This window comes from Musa acuminata, chromosome BXJ1-10, assembly GCF_036884655.1.
Source record: "Musa acuminata AAA Group cultivar baxijiao chromosome BXJ1-10, Cavendish_Baxijiao_AAA, whole genome shotgun sequence".
NCBI classification, from domain to species: Eukaryota; Viridiplantae; Streptophyta; class Magnoliopsida; order Zingiberales; family Musaceae; genus Musa; species Musa acuminata.
Window position 1 is genome coordinate 3,506,356 of NC_088336.1, and position 20,010 is coordinate 3,526,365.

Here is a 20,010-nt window from a genome sequence, read left to right on the forward strand (position 1 = left end):
GCTTGTTGGTTGGGTTTGGCCAATTGGCTGGACCTAATATTCATGAAATTATGACATCATGAAATTATAATCAAAACATTTATTCATTAGCATTCAGTTATTAAAACATAATAAATAACAGCAGATTAAAAAGATAAAATTACATAAAGGAGAAATAATATTTTTAATAAAGTATTATATAAATCTAATGGAAATCAAATATCATGCATCCAAGATAAAAATTTTAGAAACTGCATATGACATGAATAATTGCAATATGGTTTAATCCCAAAATAAAATTTTAAACCTTTAAAGGGATAAGAGAAAATTTTAGAAACTTCATATAACGTTAATAGTTATAACAAGTTTTAATCCATTTATAAAATTTTAGACATTTAAAGGAATAGAAGAAAATTTTAGAAACTGCATATAATATGAATAATTATAACATGTTTTAATCAAAAGATAAAATTTCAGACATTTAAGGGAATCGAAAAAAAATTTTATTTTTCAAGAAAGGCAGGGGAACCTATCTCTCCTTAGTAGGATGCAACTCCTTGTTCCTGCTGCTAGGCTTGGCTTGGTAAGGAATGAAGGAGAGAAATCCTTCTCCTTAAATAGGAGGTGAACCCTGCACAAAAGGTAATTTTTTTTTATTTTTATCTTTATTTAATCTGTTTTCATTAATTTACTGACAAAAATGATATCACCCTATTTGGAATGTTGAATAGTTATTTCCTAAATTTCATTAGCAAGAAATGAAATGAAAAATTATGCTTAAATTGGGGATTTGATTACAATAGTATTGATCTATGTTGAGCGTCGATATGCTAATGGATACCAATTCTAGACTAGTCTGATTGCTAATTGGTACTAGACAAACCATAAAAAATTGCCAAGAGGATGCAAATAACATAATTATGTTGTGCAAAACAATAGGTTGTGCTTTTGTTTAATAAAGCTAATGAAATAAACACGATCAAGTAGGAACAAAGCAAAAGAAGAGATAGAAACAAAAAAACTGTAAAATAAAACTAAATAGGAGAGGTATGCCTCAACAACCCATATATAACACTGTTGTGGAGCCAAGTAATGAACCAGCTTAAGACACTACCCCAAATGCCCATATAGCTATGTGCCACCCGGGTAGCTCAACGTGTTGTGATAGTTGACATTTCTGGCTGCTCTGTGCACATTAAAAAACCCAAAATGGTTGTCTGGTGGCTTTGTTTTTGGGCAGTTTTGCCTCCCCATGATAGGTAGATTCTGTTTTTCTTTAAGAAGCAATTCGGAGATTCGTAAAGAGGAGGTGGAGGAGGAGAGGTCTGGTATTTATGATGGAGAGGCGATGACATGGGTGAGCAGTTGTAGAGGGGAGGAGCAATGGGGCTGTCAAACTGAAAGAACTGACAACAGAATAAGAGAAAGAAGAGGGAAAGAGAGCACGTGATCACTAGCATCAGACAATAAGACGTGCAGTGGAGGAGGGGTGGTACTAGTGTAGAGGAGGCAATGCAGATTAACTGTAAGAACCACTAGCAGAAGAAGAGATGAGAAAATGTGAGAATACAAAAGATATGATGGGCACTGGTATTGGATGATCCAGCTCAATATCAATCAGTTTATCACCCGGATAAGACTGACTGAAATTGCTTGGTCTGCATGTTGGTCAGCCGTTTGATCTGTAAAAGCCAGATCTTAGTCATGATCAAGATGTTACTTTGCTGTTCCTCCAGTGTCATTGGGTTCTTGGGTGAATGCAAGTTGATTGCCCTAGTTTGTCATCATTCTCCTAATAAAGAATTCAGATCATCGAAATCTGAAGGAGAACACAATGCATTAAAGTGAAAGTTGCCGCCCACCAACACAAATCAAACTGAAAGAATAAAGTAACAAGACAAAAGCTATTTACTCATTTGAGGAGGAAATTTGACTCTCCTTAATAATTCCAGATTTTTTAAGTTCCCAAACTCCTCATCTCAAAGTTCTTATGGCTTTACCTATTGAAACATCTAAACTTTTAAAAATAAATGAAGAATAAAGTTAGAACAAATTAAATAACCTACAAAATGAACAATTTAAGAAAGAGACTTAAGGCTATTGATTTAGTAGATTTGTGGGTGGAGCCATAATTGCCTGTTGTGGTGAAAATATGTACACTCAGATTGCAAATTTTTCTTCTCATTTCCTTTCTCTTCTTTATTATTCTATTTTTGTGTCATTCTTATATCTGGGTCTGATTAATTACCTTGAGCATGTTTATGTTCCATCTGAGATTTTTGTGACAATGCCTGATATATGAGATTATGATCTAGTTTATTTTTACCGGGTAGATGGTGTTTGGTTTTGGTTAATTATCTGTTATGTTGGCCTTGAATTGTCAACCACTTGCATAATCTTGTGGAGCTTTCATTTTGCCCAAATTTGTTTTGCTTTAATTAGAGCCATTATGGTATCCAAATGTGATAAGGAATCAAATGATCTAATATTGACTCTGAACTAATAAGAGGCTACTACAATCAGATATCGGATTGGCATACCCATGCTAACATGGATGTTTCATAAATTCTATTTTTGTTGCTGAGGTTCTATTATGGTTCACTTTATAATGATGCATCTTGCTTCTTTTTTGCTTGAGCAATTCATTTGATGTGTTGATTTTAATCATATTATTTTCTTGTCTTGGTAGAGGATTTTCTTACTCCAGAATAGTGTATCCTTAGCTGTCCTTGTGGTTCTCTTTTATTTTCCTCATATTTTAATCTAATTAACTGATTGGTATTACTACATGGATTGCTTGACTGTGGTTAATTTGGTTTCATAAATATTCATTTTGGCGAAGGAATATTCATGTTTTGCCATTGCGGCCTTACATTGATTGAAATGATTATCCGCTTTATTTGACTTCAAATTTAACTTGTCTTGAATTTTCCTCATATGTCACAGTACCACAATGTGCCTTCTGTTCAAGATGGAGAGAAGAGATTGTACCTATTAGCCATGAACTTTGCAGAAGAAGAAGTTGATTTGGCACTGAAACAGCTTGGCATGTCATGCTTGCCTCAAATGAATGGATTTGCATTTATCTATTTTTGCCTTGGGAATCTTTAAATGCTCTATGTTCATTGCAGTCTGAAAGTACTTGCTAATATTACTTGAAAATTATTTCTTTATTTTTTGATTTGATTTTTGAGTATATTGTTTGTTTTGGGTGATTCTTTAAAAGAGTTTTACATGTTTGTTAAGCAATAAATATATTTAAACATTGTTGAGTAGAGACTGAAAGTGCATTTAGTCATATTTAGGACTGGAGGCAAGTGTTTTGCTCATTTGAATCACATTGACAAGTGGGTGCACAAGCTATTGTTATTTACTTTTGGTGACTGTAAATATAAATAAGCTGAGATCAACTTACTGTGCTGCTACCCTTCTGTTGGCTATACGTTTAGGTTCTTTCCCCTCATCTAAGCCATAAGACTGCAATATTCTAGTTGAATGTTGTTTGTTGAATTTTTGGACCTTTCAAGCTATGGAAATGCCATATGCAATTTGTAGAATTAAAAAAGACAAGATAAAATGTAGTTGTGTCGCTTTAAATGGCACATTGTTCTTGAGAAAGTTTGCCTAGCTTTTGTTGAGTATGTTTTTGGGTTTTGTTTGCAATAATTTTAGAAACTTGGATCTGTCATCAGTTGAAAAATGTTAAACAGCAGCAAAAGATTTCAAAAGGCAAAAAGAAAATAAAATGTAAGCATGTCAGTTCAAGTGCTTCGGCCTTGTGGTTAATATGACAATATTGATCATTTTGCTGAGTACTTGGACCTTTAATGAGTTGGATATGCCAAATAATTGTTGTTGATTCTGAAAATACAGCATAGATTGTATCCATTGAGTACCTAATATTTCAGTTGTTTTGAAAGTGAAATGCAGTTTCCTGGTGTTTTGCAAGTTTTATGTCGGTAATGATAGTAGCACTGATCGTTTTATATACTTTCATTGGTCTCGTGTTTTTGCAGCTTTGCTTTATATCCTGATCATGTATAATTTAGCTTAAAAAGTTTCGTTATTGAAATTGGAACACCCTGATTAGGCCCACAGTGGAAGTGGGCTAAGACTAGGAATGATTTATTAGAGTCTAATAGATGTACTTTTGTTAATTTTAGCTTAAGAATTTTGGTCATTGGTTATTGCAATTGGAACACCCTGATTAGGCCCACATTGGAAGTGGGCTAAGACTACGAATGATTTATAAGAGTCTAATAGATGTACTTTTGTTAATTTTAGCTTAAGAATTTTGGTCATTGGTTTGGAGTGACAGACTAGTTATCCTCGTCACAATTGGTATCAGAGCCAACCTAGTATTGGGGTGTGGTAAGGGGCTCGAGTAGGTTAGGGTTACTTGTGGACAGGGTTAGAGAATACATCATGGCATGGAGCGACCACTAGGCTATGCCTCACATGCATTATGCTAAGGCTTGATCTGGGCCGTGTTGTACTTTGATAAAGACATCAAAGCCCAACATCGAAAGTTGTTCTATTTTGTACCTAGTGGCTTCTGATGTTGGGCTACTTGTTGTTGTGGTAGTGGTTTAGGTCCCTAGGAAAGAGAGCTTTAAAATTTTGTCTTTTCTTATGTGAAGGATGGAGGAGGATGTCACTTGTTACAACTTGTAAGGACACAAAAGATGATTAGTTTTAATTCCTGGGAAATCAATTTAAATATATGTTGAGCAGTGTTGAGCTGATGAAGTAATTTGCTTTGAATATTTTGTTGTAGTTTGGTGCATCATCGGCAATCCTCTTGGAAATTGGAGGAGAAAATAGCCCGCTGTACACAACTTCCTCAAATGCTAAGGCTTGATCTGGGCCGTGTTGAGCTTTGATAAAGACATCAAAGCCCAACATTGGAAGTTGTTCTATTTTGTACCTAGTGGCTTCCGATGTTGGGCTACTTGTTACCATGGTAGTGGCCTAGGTCCCTAGGAAAGAAAGCTTTAAAATTTTGTCTTTTCTTTTGTGAAGGATGCAGGAGGATGTCACTTGTTAAAACTTGTAAGGACACAAAAGATGATTAGTTTTAATTCCTGGGAAATCAATTTAAATATATGTTGATCAGTGTTGAGCTGATGAAGTAATTTTCTCTGAATATCTTGTTGTAGTTTGGTGCATCATTGGCAATCCTCTTGGCAATTGGAGGAGAAATTAGCCCACTGTACACAACTTCCTCCTCAAGGGCTGATATCCTAGCCGATTTGGAGGCTTTGAAGGTGGAGATCTTCAGTGGCTGATCATCGGGATGCATTTCTTCATGTTCCATCTCTGCCACTGAACCAAACATCTTTGAGTTTTGTTCCTGCAAATAGTGACAATCCAAGTGAGCCTTGGTGTGGCTGACCTTATGTTGGGGTAGCTGGTAGATCCCAATTATTGTAGATGCTAAATTACAATTTGCACAACTTGAAGAATGCATATGTCAAGGAAGTTTTTATGATTGATCCAACGATCTCTCCAACATGTGGAGGCTGGAGTAGGCATGTCAAAGGTTGTTTGTACACCTGGTAAGGCTGGACTAGAAGTAGTCTCCTAACCTTGCTCTTTGGTAGGCTCCAATCCATCAACTTGTTTTTCCATTCATCATTGCTAAATATTAGGTTGGAGAGGATTAGTAGGTTTACTATGTTTGATTATGCTATTTTTTTAGTTGGATCTTGTGTAGATATGGTGATCACCCTTAAAATCTTCTTCTTTTCTGACTTCGATCAATCACTGATTTCCTGAAACTGGAGTTTAAGATTTTGAAAGCACAATAACATCCTCAATATCAACTCTTTGAGGCTGTCCTCTTGTACTTGAGCTATTGTAGATGAATAGTTAGACACCTTTGCTGATACAAAATTAATCGAAGTTTAGTGCCTCCTACTGATTGCCTTCTTTCTTTAAAGACACTTGCAAAAGAGAATCAAGGAGAAAGTGATAAGAGAAGAGGTATTGAGAGGAACAACACAGAGTATTGAGAGGGATCAAAGTTTGTGATGCCACTGGGATTTACAAAACTTTTATTTCTAGCATCTTACCCTTTCTCTATCTTCTATCTAAGCAATATGGGACTATTATAGATCTTTTATGTTTGTAGATAAAGTTTTATCTTGAATCTCTTTGAAAGTCCCACTCAAAGAGGACATTGTAGCTCTTAAAAGACAAGTGGAACTATGTACAGAAATACTCGACACCCATATTAGGTCTTTAAAGCCTTAATTAGACTCAGAATAAGGCTCTAAGGAGTTGTCAAAATTGCCTCTTGAAAGCATAACCAAATGATAGGTAAATTCCTAGCCCAAGTAGGTCCAGGACTTTCTTTAGTTACACAGGCTAGCCTAAAGACTCGGTCAGTTCTTGATTTGGGTATTGACTTGGAGGTATATTTAGATCGAGGAAGGGATCTTGTAATCATCTATGTTTTTGTCAATTTGCCATATCATATTAGTGACCCCTACTAATACCAAAATGAATGTTGTGGTATCTTAGTCCGTGGTTGTAGCTGGAGGTCAACATTATAGTTTTATAGAACTCATGATTTATTTTTGCTAGAATCTTGTGAGGATTTAAGCTAGATTTACGTACATGTAGCTTAGTCTATTTAAATCTAGTCAAATTTATGTGGATCTAGTCTAGAACTATGCGAATTTTGGATGAGTCCATACAAATCTAGGCTAGATCAGTATCTGGTTAAAATTTGTGGAGCCAACCAAGATCGCCACATAAATCTTGGTCGAATCCTTGAGTATCTAGTTTAGATCTGTGTGGATCAGGCTATGATCAACATAAACTTAGGCTGGATTTGCACTGATTCATCTGATTTAGATTCAAGAAGATCTACACTAATATGTAGACAGATTAAAAGTTATCATGAATCAAGCCTTACACATGGTACTCAAAAACAACAAACACAAAATTTAGAAAAATGACTTCAGATTTACTTGATCTGAAGAAGAATGTCATACTTTTTGTGAGATCCAAACTTGAATAGGATGTATTACCAAGACACAATGCTTCCCGAGGATAGTAATGGCTGTTTGAGAGAGAACATGAGTAGTTTGAACTGAAAAAGATTGGAAAGAGGTTCTTTTGTGATGATAACAAGTTGGAGGGTTGATGGTTTGCTGGCCACCTTGTGAGTTAGCCTTATCTGTTGAAAACCAGGTGGTAAGACAGATTTTCTTGGCTTACTGGGGTACAAATTAGGACTGCTTGGTAATGGTTGGTCTACTTACTGGTTCGAGGTCACATCAGTAAATATTGGTTTGTACAAACTGGTACACCCAAAATTTTAATCCTGCTTTAAACTGAGTTATCATTATTTTTGTTGTATTTATTATCTTTTCCATGCTTATGATCGAGGAATGCAATCTCTGGTATCGGACTGTAATGGTCAAGGCCCTGAGCCGGATACTATATATACCGTGTGGCTTTGCTGGTATGTACCTAGTTTTGGAAAAAAAAACTTAAGAAAAGACTGCGAAATAAAAAAGTTACTGCCTGGTACATATTCTACATCGGCAGACCACCCAGGTTGCCCTCTTCTGCATTAGCGGCATCCCTTTGCTGCTATTTTATCAATTCATAAAATCTATATCAGAGTTAGTTCTTTTTGTCAAATTGTAGAATACTACGCTAGCTTGTCAGATTACTATAAATCTTTTAAAAGTATATATTCTTTTTGTTCAGCGGTAGTAAAATTTTTGTTTTACTAAGTAAAAGCAGCAATGATTCCCTGTCGTGTGTTAATGTTAGAATCTCTCCTACACTAGTAAAAGTCTGAGTCATTTCTTCATGAAAGATGGTAAACATATCTTTTCTTTATTGGCTTAATATATATACAGGTGAAAGTGCTCCATTATCAGAACTTGCAGATTTCATAGTAACCGCTCAAACAGCAGGTTCCTCAGGAGTAAATAGTATGAAAGGATCAGAAAGTAACCTTGGAAAAGATGAGGTTTTTCTAACCTTCTTTTCTCATTATTGGAATGCTTGCGACTAATTGTACTTTTGCCATTCTAGCTTTCCTATCGTGAAATATACAATAGGAATTGATTAATGCCATTTGTGATATTCCTGTTTCAGATTTACCTCCTCTTATATGTGCACATTGGTTCATTCTAATCTTATGCAGTTTAACATGACAGTCCACTTGTGCAACAAATTTATCCTATTTCTAGATTTAGGCGGTCCATATCAGAAGCAGGTGAATGAACAATGGAACTGTTGACACTTATGTATATAATGTTAGCAACCACCAAATTCAAGCTTGAAAATGCAGGTAAGTTGTTAGTAACTATCTAGGTTAGCAAAATATAATCTTAATCACCATTGTGAAGATCGAAATAGCCAACTAAAAGTCAAGGGGAAATATAGAAATAATAGAATAGGGAGAAACAAGGATATAGGACAAGGCTCATATCCTTCTGAGGCACCACTTGTGTCCCACTTCAAAGAGATGGCTTTATTGATGGGAGACAAAATTTTCTCATTTTTTATAGGTAAATTAAAAGGATTTTGATAGTGCTAATGTCAATCGAGATACAGATTTCAATTTGCATCACAAAATAGTTAGTTTGGAGGTACCATTAAGTAATTTTCATGAGAGGGAAGTAGGCATTAAAATTGTAACAAATTGGGGATTAAAGCAGCATCAATATATCCTGTTAGAGATATATGACAATATAGAATAGCTCGGAGTGTCCCATTCAGCAATTACTATGTGTGAGAGATGATATAATCTTGACGATACTCAACCAGAGTCTCGAACAAGCTCCAAAGCTCACCCTACCTGGCCAAACTCAAGGCAAGTCATCACTAAAGCTTCAAAACCCAATTCGGCCAGCCCAAGTTAACTCCTACTCGGTGCCACATCAGCCCAAATCTCAATCCGAGTGGGACTCGGATTAGGGCAGCATGCGACCAATTGATAAGGTACAATTAAGGGATTTAGCCCTAGCAAGTCTTAAAGGCATTCGGACTCTCTTAAGTCCCAAAAGGAGTAGGACTCTTGGGTGGCCCTCTACCTATAAAACCAAGGGGATGCAGCACTGCTGAACAATCCCAAAAAACACAGCAGCCATTCGGCCCTAGTTAGCAGCTTTTGGCTGAGATAGAGGAGAGGAGTGAGGAGTACGACAGCCATCAAAGTTCCGGTCGATCTCCAAAGGCAGCAGCCCTTCTTCCTTATATCCAGCCTCCAACTGGCCTAGGGTTGAGACTCTAGTCGAGAGCAACTGAAGAAGAGAAGAGGAAGAAGCCTTTGGCAGTTTGCAACCAAAGGAGTTTGCAGTAGCAACTCCATCAACTTAAAGCCTAAGAAGCACTGACACGGCACGACATGGGCACAGTGACACACTATTTTTCAAAAAATTAGGACACATGTATTTTTAATATATATATATATATATATATACATATGTACATATATATATACATATATTCATATACATATATACATATATATATACATATATACATAAATATATACATATATACATATATATATATATACATATATACATACATATATACATATATACATACATACATATATACATACATATATATATATATATATATATATATATATATATATATATATATATATATATAATATTTGATTAACATGAGGGTTATGGTATTTATACTTAAATTTTATAAACTCCCAAGTTTAAATTAAAATCATCTAAATGATTTTATAGTATTTATACAAGTTTAAATAATTAAAATCATCTAAATGCAAGCATTCAAAATAAAGTTACTAGACACATTTTTTACGTCATTGTCACCTCTGTCCTGTGATTCATCCACAACATCAATAAACATAATTTTTCCATCTTTGGTTCATTCGAGGATAAATTATAACTTCAAGTACTTTAGCATCTTCAAATGAATCTAATTTATCTCTTGCAATATCCCACATCTTAGTCTCACCCTCAAAGTATTCTAGAGTTGTCCTATAAAGAATATGGAAATTACTATGAATGAATATCAAATCTTCTGGATGTTGAGTCATTTTGTTCTTTTTAAGTGAGCGCACTTTTTGTTAATAACCATAGATTGAAGTACATCTTTGATAAGTTTAAACATTCTAAGCATAACAATAGTTGAAGCAAAATGTGTTAGCTACATAGAGGAACTTCAATGACACAAACTCATTAAATATGATAACTCTCATCGAATGATTCATAATGAAACTTTTGATCATCACAACATCACGTGCAATATCAGGTATCCAAATGCGTGCATCATATGTTTAACTTATTTTGTTCAATATTCTTTGTTCCACAAATATCTTTTAGCACTATATTAAGAGTATGAATCATATATGGGGGCCATATGCCATGTCCAACAAAATAAAAAATAAAAAATAAAAAAAACATAGTTGGACACATGTCCAGCCTTGTCAATGACGTATTCGTCTTTGACACATGTCCAGCCTTTGCATAAGAAGCATCCGTCAGGTTTTGAGGTCTTGCTTTTTGAGCTTGGCCCTTTGTAGGAGCTCTTTTTCCTTTGTTCGTCCCGGACTCCTTCCCTTGAGAATATTTCGATGGGCGATTTGCTAAAGATTGTTTCTTTTTCCTCGAGTCCTCTAAGGAAACAAAGTTAGTGAGCCTTTCCGCGGTCGCAATTGCCTTGATCATATCGGTGACATTCCTTCGATGTAGTTCCTATTGTGCCCATGGCTTCAGGCCATCGAGGAAGCTGAACAGCTTATCCTTTTTGGATATGTCCTGTATGTCTAGCATCAGTGCGGAAATTTGCTTCACGTAGTCTCGAATGAAAGTACTTTGGCGAAGTTGTCTTAGCTTCCTCCTCGCAATGAACTCTGTGTACTTTGGCGAAGTTGTCTTAGCTTACTTTGGCGAAGTTAACTGAGTTTTCAATTCCTGCTTTAAGTCCTCCTATGTGTCCACTCAACACCGACCATGTTGGATCTCCTCCCAATGGGTTCACCACCAAAGTTTTGCATCCCTATTCAGATATATAGTTGTTATCGAAACTTTGGTATCTTCAGAATTGAGCCTTGTAGCTCGGAAGAATTGTTCTATGTCAAACAAGAAATTCTCGAGCTCTTTAGCATCCCTGGCACCCCATTCAAGTTTTATGGTGGCGCAATGCGGGTGTTGCTTACTCTCGTATTAAGAGCCCTTGTGAGCAATGTCACCCTAAACATGAGTTCCGCTATGACTTCGTGCAGATGTTGCACGAAGTCTTTGGTATCTTTCGTCAGTCGATCGACCAGGGACTCAACCTTATCGATTTGAGATTCAGCTTCTTCTTGCGAGCTTTGTACCCAAGAAGCCTTCGTTGGCCTTGGTAGAGTTCCTCTGAACTCGCTTCAAGAACATCCAGACGGGTTTCTGCTATTGTGAGTCTCTCCTTGTTGCTTCTGTTCTTGGTTGGCGCTCCAGATTGCGCCTCCTCCACTCGTGGAGAATAGCCAACTTCTTGCTTGTCTTGTTCGTTGTCGCGCTCCTTCTGAGCTGCTCCAACAGCATGAGAGTGAGTTTGCACTTACAGCCCACTTGCGCCTACTTGGGGCAATGGTCTGGCTTGCCCCATCTTGCTCGATTCGCCACGATGTTTCGCCATGGCGAGATTACGAAACTTCTTCGTTGTTTGCTTGAATTGCTTGCTCACTCTGATACTACAATGTCACGGACTTTTCTTAAATTGCTTAAGTCGTGAGGCACCCTTGCGGCAAAGTCATGGGCTTAGTTGGAGTTGCCTAAGTCGTGAAGCACCCTTGTGCCAACTTCTCGGACTTAGTTGGGATTGCTTAACTCATGAAGTGCCCTTGCGATATGCGTCCGCAAAGGGTTAGCCAATCAACCTTGCTCAGGTCTCGGAGGGCCTGTAAAAAGAGCAAGTTGATTAGTTCGAAAACGAGTGGCGGACAAGTCTTAGCGTCTCACGGAGTGGGCAGCTTTTCAAACAATTCAATAAACACTTTGAATGCAAGAGAGAAAACGAATAGTCGTAAGTCCACAAACGACTGCCCACTTGGTGTTGGGCATGATGGCAAATTCCCGTCAAGTTAACATGCGAACTTGTGTATACCAATTAATGCCCAATACTATCCCGAAGCCCCATCCACCCCTATGCCACCCGGGGGGTTTCAGGGGTCTGAGATGGTTGACATTTTTGCGTGCGGCTGCGATCGGCAGAAAACAGAACGTGGCACGCGAAAACGGAGTCATTTTGGGGCAGTTTTGCCTAGCATGGTGAGCTGTCGCACTGCAGTGCTATGAACTATTCTTGCTTACATTTTTCAAGCAAAAACATACAAAACCAAGGCAAAATATATTGCCAAGCATCTATACAAGTATGCAAAAGCGACGAATAGTTCATTTAGCGAAGATGTTGCGGGTGTGCGACGAGCGTTCGTGACAAGCCGACCCTAGGTAGTAACCATTAGCTGAGTTAGAGAAAAGGAGAGAGGAGTTCAGCAGCCGTCGAAGTTCAAACTGATCTCCAAAGGCAGCTGCCCTTATTCCTTTTATCCAGCTTTCAACCAGCCTAGAGTTGAGACTAGTCTAGAGCAATAGAAAAAGAAGAGAAGAAGAGAAAAAGGCCTTCGGCAGCTTGCAACCAAAGGAGTTTGCAGCAGCAACTCCATCAACGGGTGACAACTTGACTTCTTGTACAGAGCAACAAGCCATATCGTCTTCTTCTTTGTCAACTCCAGTAGTTGCTATGGGAATCCCAGGAATCCCTGAAGCCCTGTTGCTCTTTGTCTAAACATCAGGAGGAGGTTCCAACAGTACGGGAGGAGGAGACTGAAACCAACGTCTTGCCGAGAGCACCAAGGTGCTGTCCAAAGATAACCTGCATTTTAACATATTTTCGTTCAAATCTTTTATTGCTCTTGTTTCCGTTGCTTAGCTCCTTGTAGTTGGCACTTTAATTTACTAGCAATATAGGTTGTTTTCCTTTCGGTTTTATGTTTGTGTCTAGCGATATTTTTCTCCTCTGCCAAAACTTTTCATTCGAGAGGTGATATCGGATCGACAAACCATTGTACTCGAAACCCATATGAATAAAGAGAGAACCAGATAGTGAAATTTTAACAAATTGAGATCAACATTGATTAAACTAGTATCAACATGTTAAGAGAGTTGTGGCAGTTAACGATATTTTTCTCCTTTGCCAAAACTTTCCATCCGAGAGGTGATATTGGATCAACAAATCGTCGTACTTGAACCCCATACAAATAAAGAGAGAACTAGGAAGTGAAATTTTAACAAAATTGAGATCAACAGTGACTAAAGTAGCATCAATATGTTAAGAGAGTTGTGGTAGTACAAGTCATTTTTATTGAGGATGACATATGGGAGATTCAAAGAACTGGAATGAGGAAAACCAGGAAGCGGAGAGTAATATAAGGAGAAAAATCATTATAGGTGAGAGGCTAATATTAGAGAATCAGCATATAATCTCTCTCTTTCTCTGGCTTAAACTAGAGGATGTTCTTATTGCACATATTAGAGAATCAGCATTATAATCTCTCTCTCTGGCTTAAACTAGAGGATGTTCTTATTGCACATACGATAACAAGCTGTAATTGATTTGACTATTAGAATCAGCTGCATTTCTGATGTGGAGATAGGTCGAGGGAAACATCATTAGTTAACACAGGGATCAAATTTCTTTTAGGGCATAGTTTAGTGAAACTCTTGCATGTTTCTCTGCTACTTTTCGTGTTACTTGGAAGGTAACACCTTTCTTTAGATATTTGGTGTTGAGTCAATGATAATTCTTTTCAAACTTCATTTGCCATGCTTTAACTGGTAAAGCCATCATCAGATATGAGAGAGCTTCGGGTGTTATCTTATTGTGACCTTCCAATTTGAGCAACTGGTCCTTCTGGACACTATAGTCATGTCCTGTGTTTCATGTTTTTTTCTCTATGTGACAGCTGCTACTATAGTTTTTGTGGCGAAAAAGGAAAACTTTGGTATTTGAGGAATGTAATACAAGAATATGGACCGGTTCCAGTTTTTATATTGGCTAAAACAATGACATTATTTCATAAGTAGAACAGAATCTTTTTTTCTGTCTTGTTGCTTATGGTCTCTTTTTGTTTAAAATTTTCGGAGTTCTATGGTACAGTGTTATCTATGATAGTAGTGCATACAGGATGTCAATTGCTTACAAACATAATATGGATATCCAAAAGATTATTTCCGAATCTTTTGTGCATTTAGTAATAATTCCTCATGAGTTCAATCATTCGTTCTTTGACTTCCAACATTTCTGGAGGCTTGACAGAATAAAAGAGAATTTATAAATCTTTTGTGCATTTATTAATAATTCCTCATGAATTCAATCTCTTTCTTTCTTTGAGTTTTAATTTTTTTGGAGGCTTAAAAGAATTTCTGGATTATTTTAAAAATCTTGAATTAACAATTTGTAGGAACAAAATGCTGAAGGTTTATTTGGGATGATGGACAAGACAAATTATCTGTTTCAAATGGGTTTCACTGAAGAAGAAGTATCAACTGCTATTGATAATTTTGGTAAGTTGAAATTTTAAATGTACTGGTAAGGGTTCATCTTTTTCTTATGAACCAGCTGTTATTGTGAACCTGATTATACTAAATTTCTAATTTTTTTGTGGAAATGCAAGGACATGTCATGATGATTTTTTTTCATATAAAGCTGATATTTATTGTCATTGGATTCAGTCAAAATAATGCATGGCATTGGTCAACCTTTTTGGGTTTTGTCACCCCATTATACAGAATTAGCTGATACAATCTGCATGAGGGCTGGGATTGGACTGATAAAAATTGGGTAATTCAAGTTGGTCAATTTATGTATAAACTCCAGAAACATACCTTACAGATTCTTTTTCCTACTTTTATTTGTTTACCTCTGTTGTTGCTATTTCATAATGGTTTCTCAGCTTTCTCTAATTACACATGTTTGAGTGTTGGTGGTATTGCTTAGGATGCTGAATTGGTGGTACACGGGAGTTTCAAATGCATGTTTTTGATGCATTTGCTCAAACTTATGTGTTACTCAGAAAAAAAACTTTTAATTAACCTTGCTACACCTTATATAATGTTAAAAGAAGTGCTAAAGAGAATGAAGTGGTCTGTTGTAATTTGAAAAACAATATCAAGGTGTCGAAATTTGTAACATTTGGTACTCAAAGAGGTTATGACGCTTAACCAGCAGGTTCTGTACCTGTTTTCATTAAGGATGATAATTTTGTTGCAGATTTTGGTCACAGCAAATAGAACAAGTAAATAGTATCATCTGGTATAGAAACAGATGGGTCATTAGCCATAAAAAAGGGGTAAGATAAGTCAGGAAGAGCATTGCGGGTGATGTGAAACAATAGAAAGAGAAGATAAGAGGGCAAGAAAAGAAGTGATATATAAGAGAAAATAAAAGAGAATACTCTTTTTTTAAGAAAGGAGATAACTAATAGCTAGTAGCTCAAAGATATAAAAATTTGTTATGGTTTCAAAAACTGGACTACCTCAGAAATCTTTCTCCCCTCCCCTTTTGTGGATGTACATTAAATCTTTCAACCACCTAATTAATAAGTCATAATTTACAAAAATTCAAGCACAAATTACAATACATAATGAATACATGGTACTTTGTACTTGGCCGCTTAGAGTTTGAAGAGAAACACAAGATACGAACTATCTTCTTGGAATTTGATAAGTTTGAGACTTGGAAGTTTGTTATCATGGAGTTTGGGAGCATTGAATGCTCACCATAGACTGCACCATCCTTCGCAAGTGAGAAAGAACTCGTCCACCAGTGACATCATTGTTGCCATAACAAATTGATAAGTCTTGGGTATTGAATGTGGAGTGTGTTTAATCTCATAAGCATTATCATTGATCCTCTTGAGAGCTCGACAGATACTAATTTTCTTCTCCTTGAGTTTATTATAAGTTCTTGCTAAAATTTTTTTTTTTAGTTTTTTCAAAAAGACCCAAATAAGATCTTCTTCAAAGGTCTTCGTAGGTTGATGCTTGTTAGCCTTTTTTTGTAAACTTTGTAACATAATCTTCATGATGACTCTCTATGCATAACTTTCATGAATCTTCATGGTTAGAGTATCTCTTATTGCATCAAATCCGTTTAATTGAGCAAGCATAATATTAAGAGGTGATCGTTGTCAATTGAGTGCATATGCTACTTGACTATGTGACAAAAGTATACAATTGTAAAAATACTATCCATCTTGCATGTCACCTATTGAGATTTGCTTGAGAATTTGTGTTTAAGAGCTTTATGATCAAAATTTAGGATGAATTCTCTTTGAATTAAATAAGGTTTTCAATGCCGTAATAATTGAACAATAGCATAGGATTTTAATATCATAAGTTTGATAGTTCTTTCTTGTATTGTATAGTTTTTCACTAAAGAATGCAATTGAATATCCTTGGCTAAGTACTCCACCAATACCTACGTGAGAGGCATCACAAACAATATCAAATACAACAATAACAAAGTTGTAAGTCCCAACTATGTAGGGTTGGCTATGTGGATCTGTTGTCACAATCAAGGTTTGCCGTACCGGACTGTACCGCCTGGTACGGGCGGTAGGTACCGGTCCGACAGGCTAGCGGTATGCGGACCGCCCTGTACCGGTCCGCCCGTACCGATCACTGTAGCAGTGCACTGTAGCACTATAGTAGCACTGTAGCACTGCTACAGTGCTCGGTACACCTGGGTGTACCGAGCGGTATACCGTACCGTACCGGTATCGAGCCCGGGTCGAAATGCCGGTACGGTACGGTACGACGAACCTTGGTCACAATCAACATCAAATATTTTAGAAAAATCCAGTAATGTAATAATGGGAGCAGTGGATAATTTTACCTTTTAATAGTTCAAAACTGTTGTTTATCTCAGGATTATACAATAAGAGGGGTTATAATAGTGCTGAAATTATGAATAAATCGATAATAAAAGGATGTCAACCTGTGAACTTTGAATATCTTGTAAGGAAGTTGGTATTGGCAAGTCTGGATAGCATTAGTCTTCTCTCGAAATCCACTTGGATGCCTACAAGGATTTAGATTAACTGTAGAAAAACTAGGTTAGACTTTAGAGAACATGATGGAGCATTTCTTAAGATTTACATATAACTTTTTTGTCTTCGATGTTGATAGGATAGCTCTCAAATGTTTGATATGATTATATTTGTTGCGACTATAAATAAGAATATCTTTAAAATAGACAACAACAAACTTCCTAATATAAGGATGAAGAATATGATTCATTACTCGCATGAGGGTACTTGGAGCAATTGAAAGTCCAAATGATATAATTAGCTATTCATATAAACCTTCTCAAGTCTTAAAAGTAGTTTTTCATTCATCTACTAGTTTAATATGGATTCAGTGACGGTCACTTTGAAGATCAATTTTAGAGAAAATTTGAGCACTAGCAAGCATATCAAACATATCCACCACATGTGGAATAGGAAATATGTGCTTGATGGTGATCCGACAAGTCAATCTTGATATTATCATTTGCATGAAGAAATCTCTCCATGAATGAGCCTCCAATAGCTTCTCTAGATACAAAGGGATTTATGTTATCAAATCCAACACTTGCATAACCATGGCTAGAGCCTCTAGAGGCATGAGTTTCTTGATGCTCGAGGCGCATGATAAGCTCTTCAACTTGTCTTCGTAGTGCTTCAGAAGTTGCTTCGAAAAATAAAATACGTCACAAATCTTCCTCTCCTCCCCTTTTATAGATGACTTGTACATTAATTCCCTCAACCACCTGATTAATAAGTCATAATATACTAAAATCCAAGCACAAATTAAAATACATAATGAATTCACAGTGCTTTGTACTTCGTGGCTTAGAGTTTAAAGAAACAACACAAGATACAAACCATCTTCTTGGAAGTTGATAGGTTTGAGGCTTGGGAGTTTATCTTGGAGTTTAGAAGCATTCAATGCTCACCATGCACTTGTATCAGTAGGAGGGAGGGAGAGGGCTTACTGACCTAGTTAAATGCAAGGACTTAAGTTTGCCTGAACCGGTATGAAATGTGCGACACGTATTGGTCCGAGCGACAACCAATATGCAGATCCACCCTGGCCTAGTCCATCATATGAAGGGGAAAGTGGGAAACTCTAAATCCCACTTCCACATCGCCTCCGCTCCTCATGTAGTCGTGATTGGTGCTGCGGCTTCTCATTGCGACTTCTTGCCTCTGTTTTCTCACTGCGATCGACGTCGCCACTTCTCATGCAAGCTGCTACCGGCGACCTCCGCTTGCCGTGGTGTTGCTTTACACTGCCACACACGATCTTTGCCTCAGTCACTTCTCAAGTATGTATCTTCCCCTCCTCCCCTCCTCTTCCACATTCCTTCTCTGCCATTTCTTCTTTCCTCTTTCTTCCTCCTTCCTCCACCATCCCTTTCCTATTCTTCCTCTTTTTCTTCCTCTTCGAAACAGGTACCTATTGGTGTACCATGTGTCGGCATACCGGTATGTACTGGTCTGATAGATCTTAGAGATGGGTCCAGTACCCAAAACAGTGAATGCTGGTTAAATGAAATTTGTGACCTCTTGTTCAAAGTATTCAGGTGACTAGAGTGGCTGAATACCCTCTGTTTAATACATTGGTCGAGGAAATCAAACTCTGGTCCTGCATCCAATTCTAATGATAACTCTAGTTGGAGGACATCAAAGCTTAGACATATCTTTTTAGAGGAGATTGTTGTCTCTTTTCATTAAAATGTTGCTGCTAAAATACCAGAAAACAAGAATTTTAAGACCTAGGCTCAATAGGATTCAATTAAGTCGATTCTAAGTCCCAACGTAAACACAACAGGATCCTACACTAATCCGACTTGCATCAGTTTACTTCTGCCTACAGTCACATCTCTGGGTCATCTGATTTTTGGATTGTTAATCAATTGATGTAACTCCATGATGTGGGGATGAAAAGAACATACAAATGGTTTGATGTGTAATGGATAATTCGGCGTTTGGGTAGAAGATAAATTTACCAAGAAAGGGTCCATAAAAATTCATGTTTTTGTGTTCTTTTTCACTTATTGGTTAATGAATATGGTCTTCAATTTATCTTTATCATCAACATGATTGTCTTCCAGATAATTCTCCTTATCAGCATTTGAAAATAAATATGAAAGGAAAATGACTGTTGGTGGTATCTCTAAAATATCTGTAGCTATGCTCTTATGATTCCAACTCCATTGGATCCCAATTATGATAATTCAAATTTTCATTAGAAACAGCTCATGTCATCCAATGTTTCCCTTTTATATTCTTGTAGATAATTTCTGTTGTTGTTCTCCATACAGTTAATCTATCTAGTAACAAAGGAATCTTCCTCGATTGCATACTTGTTCATGGTGCCAATAGAAGTTAGCAAAAGTATGAGCAACATATCTATTTAGTTGCTCGCTGGTTTTGGATTAAAGTGTATCTGGTCCAACGTTGATACCAATTGATGCGAAAAAGCACAGCAGAGGATGAAGGGGTCAGTGATCTAGATTTGGGCCTGCCATTGAAGTTTTTGCAAATACAGGGCTGACAAACTTTCGACACTAAAAAAGGTGACAGCAATGTTTGTCCAACTGATTCTGCATCCTTTGATCAAAAGATTGAAAGACGCTGCTGATTTTAATCTCGGTGAATAGAACCATATATATATATATATATATATATATTTATTTATTTTTATATATATTCATTGTGATATATTGCATCATGATTTCCAAGGTTTGGAATCTCGTATTGGACTCTGTACCAATTCGATACCGAATTGGTACATATTGTTGGTACTGATACTGACAACTGGTACCAACATTTTCTTGAGAGAGGGAGAGTAGGGAAGAAAGAAGGAAGAGGAAGAAGGAAAAAGAGAAGGTGATGGAGGAAGAGAAGGCATGTCAGAATGAGACGGATGACGTGCTATGCAAGGCAAGCGCATGTGAAGGAGGCATGTAAAGGAGGATTGACAC

General features: G+C 36.8%; 1 protein-coding gene across 3 annotated transcripts in view; it reads left to right on the forward strand.

The window, feature by feature from the left end:
• LOC135595151 (probable inactive DNA (cytosine-5)-methyltransferase DRM3) overlaps window positions 1–20,010 on the forward strand; it is a 56,437-nt gene that overhangs the window by 25,735 nt on the left and 10,692 nt on the right. For 2 of the 3 annotated variants that reach the window (XM_065085697.1, XM_065085698.1), the window contains exons 5-7: window positions 2,926–3,025; window positions 7,860–7,972; window positions 14,441–14,543. In XM_065085697.1, the coding sequence (XP_064941769.1) occupies window positions 2,926–3,025; window positions 7,860–7,972; window positions 14,441–14,543 (316 nt within the window). Of the gene's footprint in view, window positions 1–2,925; window positions 3,118–7,859; window positions 7,973–14,440; window positions 14,544–20,010 lie in introns of all 3 variants that reach the window. The other variant, XM_065085699.1, reaches the window with a different exon arrangement.